Raw genomic sequence first — 8,234 nt, forward strand, 5'->3', positions numbered from 1 at the left:
TTGCGTAACATATATATATATATATATATATATATATATATATATATATATATATATATATATATATATATATATATATATATATATATATATAACTATTCTTATACATTTTTTTCCCCGTTTTATTCTGCTTTGTGTTTTTTTTTTTTCTTTTTTTTTTTGTAACATGGGTTTGACGTGAACGTTGATGTAGGTATAACATTATACAGTGTGTGCACTTGTACTTAAGGCGTTTTCAGTAGCACTTTGCGAAAGGCGAATGGCCCTAAAAGCGTTCACCCCAAAGGCGAACGCTTTTCAAGATATGTTCGCTTGTGTTAGCTCTCAGAGTCACGTGATAGCGAACACTTACGCTGATTGGCTATGAGACGAGTTGCCAACTTTGTAAGTTATAAATCAATAAAAAATACTATCATGAGGAGCATGAAGATATGATAAGTATTATAATGTAAAGGAAATACATTTAGTGACTGTTTACTGATATTGAAATTCATAAGAATTCTTCTTGCAGTTTGAATTAAATTAAAACAGTCTTGCATTCTTGAGACATCTGGGACTATGCACTCTGGCTGGACTACGGTTCACACTAAGTGTGGACCGTTCGCCTTTTGCAAAGTGCTACTGAAAACGCCTTTAGTGATTTATGAAGATCACGCGAAAGTACGTATGATAACTGGAGAAGATTCACTGTGTTGCGTCCGTGCGCCCTCCCGGGTGTTAGTCTGACACACGATTGGTGCATTTCTGAGTAAATATTGCATCTGCTAAACACACAAACTTTAAGGCCCCATCTTGTTAGGACACAGGCCAGCAACAACTTTTTAGCAATATTTTGAATCAAATGGCGCTATGTTTTGCATAATCATATGATGAATTAATCGTGTTCGAGCGAATCGAAGCCTTGAATCCCGGTGCCGCCAAGCTTTGTCTTGAACAGTTTCCCGTTCGCCATGGTGAGAAGAAGGATTGGTGTAGATTCAGTCTTGTTTTAATCCAGTAACATTATCAAACAGCTAGTTACAACGGAAACCATAAGATGTATGTGAGGTTGTGAGTAAGAGGAAGCATGAGATACGGCCGATGAGTTCCTGGTCGTGGCATCTTTAGGTAAAATATCAGTGGAGGCACTTTCATCCAATGGCGAAGCGTCGCCTGTTGTCGCTTTGCCACAAACAAGCTGTTCAGCCCAAAATGGTAAGAATACTCATCCTGTTATTTTCTAATCTTAACTATTTTCCTTTTTTTTTTTTTTTTTTGGTAAGAGAAATCTAACTAATTCCTCAGAGAGAGGTCGATGGTGTCACATCTTGCTGGGAGATCATTCATTGACTTAGTGATCAGAGACGAAACAAAAAACACAAGCCTCTTCAGACAAAACATCTAGACCATATCGGTAGCCACTTAATCTCTACATTTTGACACTTATGCTTGTCAAACTGGTAGCTAAGGTAGGTTATGTCACGTATAGTTAGGTTAACGTTCTATTTCCTAACAACTATTTTCACCACCCTACTATGCATTACAGAGGCCGTGACGCATTTTTTTTTTTTTTTTAAATATATCAAAACAAATTGAATCGTTGAATCAGTGATATTTTGGCTCAGCTTTCTTCACACCGTCCCGTAATTTTTAACACCGTTGTGCATTGCCAAATGTGGTTCATTAAGGCGTATACTCGTCATTTGAGATCGAAGCCCATATTCAGCATAGCACTCAGCAGAGCACTGAATCAAACAAAGCTAGGAACCATGACGTAGTTGTGACGTCCACTGATCCACTACCTTCACATTCCTGTCTATCGCTTCCCTATTCCTTTTCCTCCCCCACCACTACCTTTCCCGTCGCCCCTCTCCCCCTCCCTCCCTCCCCATCCTCCACCTCTCTCTCTCTCTCTCTCTCTCTCTCTCTCTCTCTCTCTCTCTCTCTCTCTCTCTCTCTCTCTCTGGAAAATAATGGCACTGCCGTATTTTTTTTTTTTTTATGCTATGGCCTATAGCGCCTGTAGGCATACTTGAAGAGTATTTGAAGAGTATATGTGGGAAGCGTTAGCTTCCGCCCATTAGTGGCGCAGGCATTCCATTTATAGTGGTACCCATATTAGGGCATCTTGGGTGTAACCACCTAGAACACTCCACCTAGAATCTGGGTATCATGTGTGACATATAGGTAACTTTAAACCCCTCAACAATGGCATAGCTTCAAAGCGGTATGCGGCGGGATTCGAAGATTCGAACCTACGCATGGATGTCTGCCCAATCCCACGCTCACAACCTTATCCACTACGCCACCGCCTCCCTATGCTTTATACATGTAGAATCGAGGAACTCATTATGTGGTAGGGTTTTATAAATTATGTATGATGTTGAAAGTGACATAGTCAAAGATTTAAGATGAGAAGAGTAGAATAGAGTGGTTAATGAGAACCACCGTCATTCTTTTTTTTTTTTTTTTCTTTTCTTTTTTGGTGTGTGGAATTCCGACTCACGAAAACTGTCGTATCAGTCCATTCGCTTAAGACACTGGCTACTGTTAAAGCAAATATTATGGTGACGCTGTTAGGTCTTTGTCCACTCGGGTGCAGAAAAGCATTTGTTTACGTCTTTATGAAGCTTTTAACAATGAGGGTAGCGATAGACAGGAGTGTGGAGGTAATAGAGTAGTGGACGTCACACTCACAGCTACGTCATGCTTCCTTTGATTCATTGCTCCGCTGAGTTGGCTGTGCCAATATATCATTCAGATTCAACTATTTAATTTGTTTGGATGATATATTCGAAAAATGATGGGCCGCGGCCTCTGATATGCATAAGTATATATAGCAGTCTCTCTCTCTCTCTCTCTCTCTCTCTCTCTCTCTCTCTCTCTCTCTCTCTCTCTCTCTCCTTCCTGTGTTTCATTTCAGTCAATTGTTGTTAAATGCACATGTATTTAAGTAATAAACGTGTTTTTTGTTAATTTTGTAGTGATGATGACAATCTCATGCCCCTTTTAGACATTCACTTCACTTTCTACATCATTTATATGGACTATCATACTCTTATACACTTCTCGACTATTATTGGATTCAGTTTCACTGTTGTTCGCTTGTATTGAATAATAAGAGTCTAATCTAACTAGGAGTAACAAAATAATGATACAGGTAGTTCCACGCTGCATGCAGAGATATTGTCAGTCAATGAACGCCTGGAACTACGTTAATACTGTAGTTATGGTGCCCAGATGACTGTGCCAGGGTTATGTGTAACCAAGAACCAGAAAACAGAGAGCTTCTCATGATGTGCGTTCTCGTATGTTTATCCCTTCTCAGCAACATCCCTGGCTTCTCTTTTTTTCCGATTCTGTCACATTTACGTAACCACACATTTAACTCGTCAGTAGCCAGTTAAAACAGTACTTATACTAGTAGGTTGATGAATCCGAGGTGACACATTCTCTTTTTATTTGAAGACATATATGTACATAATCGACCCCAATATGTAAATAAGTGTTCGTCCGCTGAAGATCAGACAGCCGTCACGTCAGGCCTCATAACACAGCTCTTAGCCGCACGAGGGAGGGAAAGAAGCACCATTGACAGTGCAGTAGAAGGAGAGCGAGAAGGTGGTGGCAGTGTTGGTGGAGGTGGCGGTAACGGTGTAGGTGGAGGAAACCGTCGTCCACACGGTGAGAGCGATGCGTGGGTCTCGCTCTCCGCCCTCCTCCATGCGCCAGGCGTCGTCGCCGTGAGACCCGTCAAGAACCATTCTGTGGGGAGAGAGAGTGAGGTGGTCATGGTATCTCTATTAGGTACTGTTGTGAGGAGGTCATAATATCTATATTACTATTGTGAGAAGGTCTTCTTATCACCTACAGTTGTGAGAACAAATATACTAAGTCAGGTGATGAGATGCATGCAAGTCTTTGTCATGAAATGGCTGAAACTTCTTATTTCGTTGTATAATTTTACAAACCTTTGAATTGTCCAGTTACGGAATCTAACGTTGAAGAAAGTTATTCTGAATGATGTGCACATCATATATATTTGATGTAGTTATAAAGTACTATAAAGCATTGTATTCTTAACCGCATTGATTTCATTAGGATAGTTTCTAAAACGTCAACGGGAATGCTTTTCCCTTTTACGTTACTTGATCCTTATTCAACTATCACGAGAATCATGAGAACACCATTGAAAACCCTAATAACTACTAATGGATCCTGTTATGAATTGATGATCAGAACACGCCTGGAGACATTTAGGAGTATACTGACTCGTGTAACTATCAGCGATTCTACACGATCCATGTATAGCACTGGCTCGAATATGTTTGTTCTGCAAACAAACATAAGTGATACTTTTTATGGTATATAACAAATGCTATACCACAAGGAAAGCTGGGCCTATATTAATAAAGACTCCTATATGGTACTTCTAAGAGTGCTTTTATCTTCGACTTTCCTTCTACAGGTGTTCCTAAAGCAAGTTTCTATGCATAGAAGTAGCTCTCAAAAGTAGAAATGCTGCTAAAATAACAGCTTTTCTAAATTAACAACACTACATATTTTGAATCAAATACATAAAATATCACGACTTTGATGGCAGTTTATTTTTTTTAACTAATCTTGAACATTTGTAAATAGATGGGAGCCGCTGTGGTACAGTGGAACCATGCGTGCTTTGGGGTCCGAGGGGTTTCCAAGCGTACGGGTTCGAATCCTGTCCACGGTCCGAGTGTAGGTTGGGTTTCCTCACTCGGGGCAACGGTTTCCTAGCTGGTGGGCTTTGAGATAGCAGGTACCCCAAAAAGTATCCCCTTTAGACCATAATTTCCAGTGAAAAACCCGCATGGTATAAATAAAAAAAAAAGTAATTTCTGGACATGATAGTTATATAGGTGGATATAAACTAAGCAACACTCTCAGAGGAGGACCAACATGCTGCTTCTCTTTTCAAGATGGATGCAGACGACAGCAGACGCTTAAAGAGTTGAATAAATTAATGCAGCTATGAAAAGTTACTTCTTGTAAATCGCACTGAGGGAAGAAATAATATTAAGATATAAGAAAAACGTACCCAGGAGTAATTTAAAAGCAAAGGAGGATTATATGGGTAGACATTCATGCCTACCTAAATTAAGCACGCATGCACACATAAATATATACATACATGCATACATATATGTATAGTTAATCTCTCTCTCTCTCTCTCTCTCTCTCTCTCTCTCTCTCTCTCTCTCTCTCTCATTATATACTATATATATATATATATATATATATATATATATATATATATATATATATATATATATATATATATATATATATATATACACACACACACACACACACACACACACACACACACACACACACACACACACACACACACACACACACACACACACACACACACACACACACACACACACACACACACACACACACACACACACACACACACACACACACACACACACACACACACACACACACACACACACACACACACACACACACACACACACACACACACACACACACACACACACACACACACACACACACACACACACACACACACACACACATTCTGCATTTGATGAGAAAACAAAGATACTTTGATCCTTCGTCCACTTCTGGAGCACTTCTTGGAGCAAACTCTTAACTTTAAGAATCCTATTAGGAGTTGGAGTAACTATAAAAGTAATCCTTACTTTGAGAGTAACTTTTAACATTCAAAGTGTTTATTAATACAGGCCCTGGCTTATTTAGTTGGGAACACCATTTTTTATTTTATGGAAAGTCCTTAGTTAATTGATGATTCTTGACGACCTCTCCTCTCTGTTGCGAAACGATTTTCTTTTATTAATCATTAGAAAATAACTGAATGTTTCGTGGCGTGTTAATTCAAAATAAACCAGTTCAAAATAAATCAGTAAAATCTACCAAGTATGCAGATTTGAAATTCAATACTCACGCAGCGTCGTGCTTCTTCTCGTCATAGATCGGCTGGTAGCGGCGGAAGCGGCGCCGCTGACAGACCTGGTTGTTGGTAAGGAAGGCACAGGTGAAGGGTGTGGTGGTAGTGGAGGTGGTAAGCACGATGGCTGTTTTGGTGGTGCGCTTGGCTACAATACGCCCATCCTCATCGCTCCTTCCTGAAAGATTCATGTCAAATTCAGTACATAACGCTTCGGTTAACTGACAAATAGATGTACACTACGTGTTAGTGTGTGCAAGTGACGTAGTGCAATGCTACTCTTCTACTTTACTCCCATGTATTTACACATTACTCCTTAGGAAGCAGAGACCGAGTTAGTTTTCTTTTTTTTCTTTCTATTTTCTTTTTCTTATTATTATTATCATTATTCTTATTCATATTCTTTTTCTTGTTATTTTTTTTCCTTTTTTATGTATGAAAGGAATTAGTCAAGTGCAACAAAAATTGCGATAAAGAAAAAGTCCACTTGGGTGGCGATCTCCAAACAGGGTCAAACGAATTAGCTAAATATATGGGATAAATGTCGTGAAACCTCCCTCTTGAATTAATACAAGTCATAGAAAGGTGAAAATTCAAAAGCAGGAAGGGAGTTCTGGAGTTTGGTAGAGAAAGGGGCCGCCGTGGTAGTGGAACCATGCGTGCTTTGGGGTCCGAGGGGTCTCCAAGCGCTTGGATTCGAATCCTGTCCACGGTCCAAGTGTAAGTTGGGCTTCCTCACTCGAGACAACAGTTTCCTAGCGGGTGGGCTTTGAGATAGGAGGTACCCCAAAAAGTATCCCCTTTAACCCATAAATTCCCGTGAAAAGCCCACATGGTATAAATAAAAAAAAAAAAAAAAAGGATGAGTGATTGGGAGCACTGGTTAACTTTCGCATTGAAGGGGTAGACTCGATACCAGTGAAAGAAGAAAGTCTTGTACAGCGAGTCCGCGGGAGGATGGGAGGCACGGAGTTAGCAAGATCAGAAGAGTAGTTGGCATGAAAATAGCAGTAGAAGGTTATGCGTCATTTACACGGCGCTGCTTTTATTCGCTTTGGGCAAGCGTTTCAATTCGCTAGCAAATTCGCTAGCGACTAGAATCTTGAATTCGCAGCGTCTACTTAACGCTGCGATAAAGTTAAACGGGCTCAACTTTTAACGTTGGCGTCTAGCGTTTCAGGAGGGAAATAATAGATGACGAGGGCAAGGTGTGTGGGTCCATCGCTTCTGCAGGGAATAAATTATGGCTCAAACTTGACTCAAATAATTATAACAGCATTTTCCTGGATGATTTACTTAACTCAGTCACTTTAATGATAGTAGGCTTTATTTGCAAGTCTTTTTATAATATTTTGGTTGTTGCTTATCAACTTATTTTCATTTCATTTAAAATATCTACCCCTTTTTCCTCAATTATTTTTTTTCTTTTATTTTAGCTTTCTTTTAAAATAGAGAGAGAGAGAGAGAGAGAGAGAGAGAGAGAGAGAGAGAGAGAGAGAGAGAGAGAGAACGGGTAAGAAGGACATCTTGGCACGAGTCCATTTCCACCTCGTTAGATTTAACGCTTGTGAGTTCGTAATTTTTAGCAGCATCGTGTAAAGGGCTTACCGCTTGCGTTAATAACCGCTTGAAATTCGCTCTGGAAAAGCGTTAAGTTGGCGATGGTAAATGCTAGCGTCTAGCGTCAAAAGTAGCGCCGTGTAAACCGGCCTTTAGCAAAGAGATGCAACATTACGGTGGTGAAAAAGAGGCTCAAGACAGTCAAGCAAAGAATAGCTGATAAAATGAAAAGCTTTTTGTTATTGTTATTATTATTATTATCATTTATAAATTATTATTATTATTATTATTATTATTATTATTATTATTATTATTATTATTATTATTATTATGCATAGTCCGCAAACTTTTGTGAAAGGCTTTTTTTTTATATGTATTTCCGAAATATACATCACTTCCTGTTATTTATTTTCTCTCTTTAAGTGTGGTCTGAAGATCGTATATTATGAAACTACCGAAACATAGCAAATAAAAATGTACATACTAATACTGGTCCTGATCTTCATTTTACGCCTACGCTTTCTACGTGATAATAATAGTAGTGAGAATGATATAGAAAATCATACACTGAGAAATGAACATCTGAGAAATTATTATTATCATTATTATCATTATTATTATTATTATCATCGTTATTATTTTATCTGCTTATTTATTTATTTGTGTGTGTAATTCACCACGGTCGTCTGCTGGTCACCCAGCCAGTCTTCCCTAT

General features: G+C 39.0%; 2 protein-coding genes across 3 annotated transcripts in view; one reads left to right on the forward strand and one right to left on the reverse strand.

Annotated features, from left to right (window-relative positions):
* Positions 1-951: 951 nt before the first annotated feature.
* LOC123517299 overlaps positions 952-8,234 on the forward strand; it is a 44,686-nt gene continuing 37,403 nt past the window's right edge. For both annotated transcript variants that reach the window (XM_045277244.1, XM_045277246.1), the window contains exon 1: positions 952-1,194. The gene's annotated coding sequence lies outside the window, so the exon portion shown is untranslated. The remainder of the gene's footprint in view (positions 1,195-8,234) is intronic.
* LOC123517301 overlaps positions 3,425-8,234 on the reverse strand; it is a 7,093-nt gene continuing 2,283 nt past the window's right edge. Inside the window, exons 3-4 of the mRNA XM_045277248.1 lie at positions 5,957-6,137; positions 3,425-3,744 (exon numbers count right to left, since the gene is read on the reverse strand). Of these exons, the coding sequence (XP_045133183.1) occupies positions 3,540-3,744; positions 5,957-6,137 (386 nt within the window). The 3' untranslated portion in view covers positions 3,425-3,539. The remainder of the gene's footprint in view (positions 3,745-5,956; positions 6,138-8,234) is intronic.

Source organism: Portunus trituberculatus, chromosome 42 (assembly GCF_017591435.1).
Source record: "Portunus trituberculatus isolate SZX2019 chromosome 42, ASM1759143v1, whole genome shotgun sequence".
Classification (NCBI taxonomy): Eukaryota; Metazoa; Arthropoda; class Malacostraca; order Decapoda; family Portunidae; genus Portunus; species Portunus trituberculatus.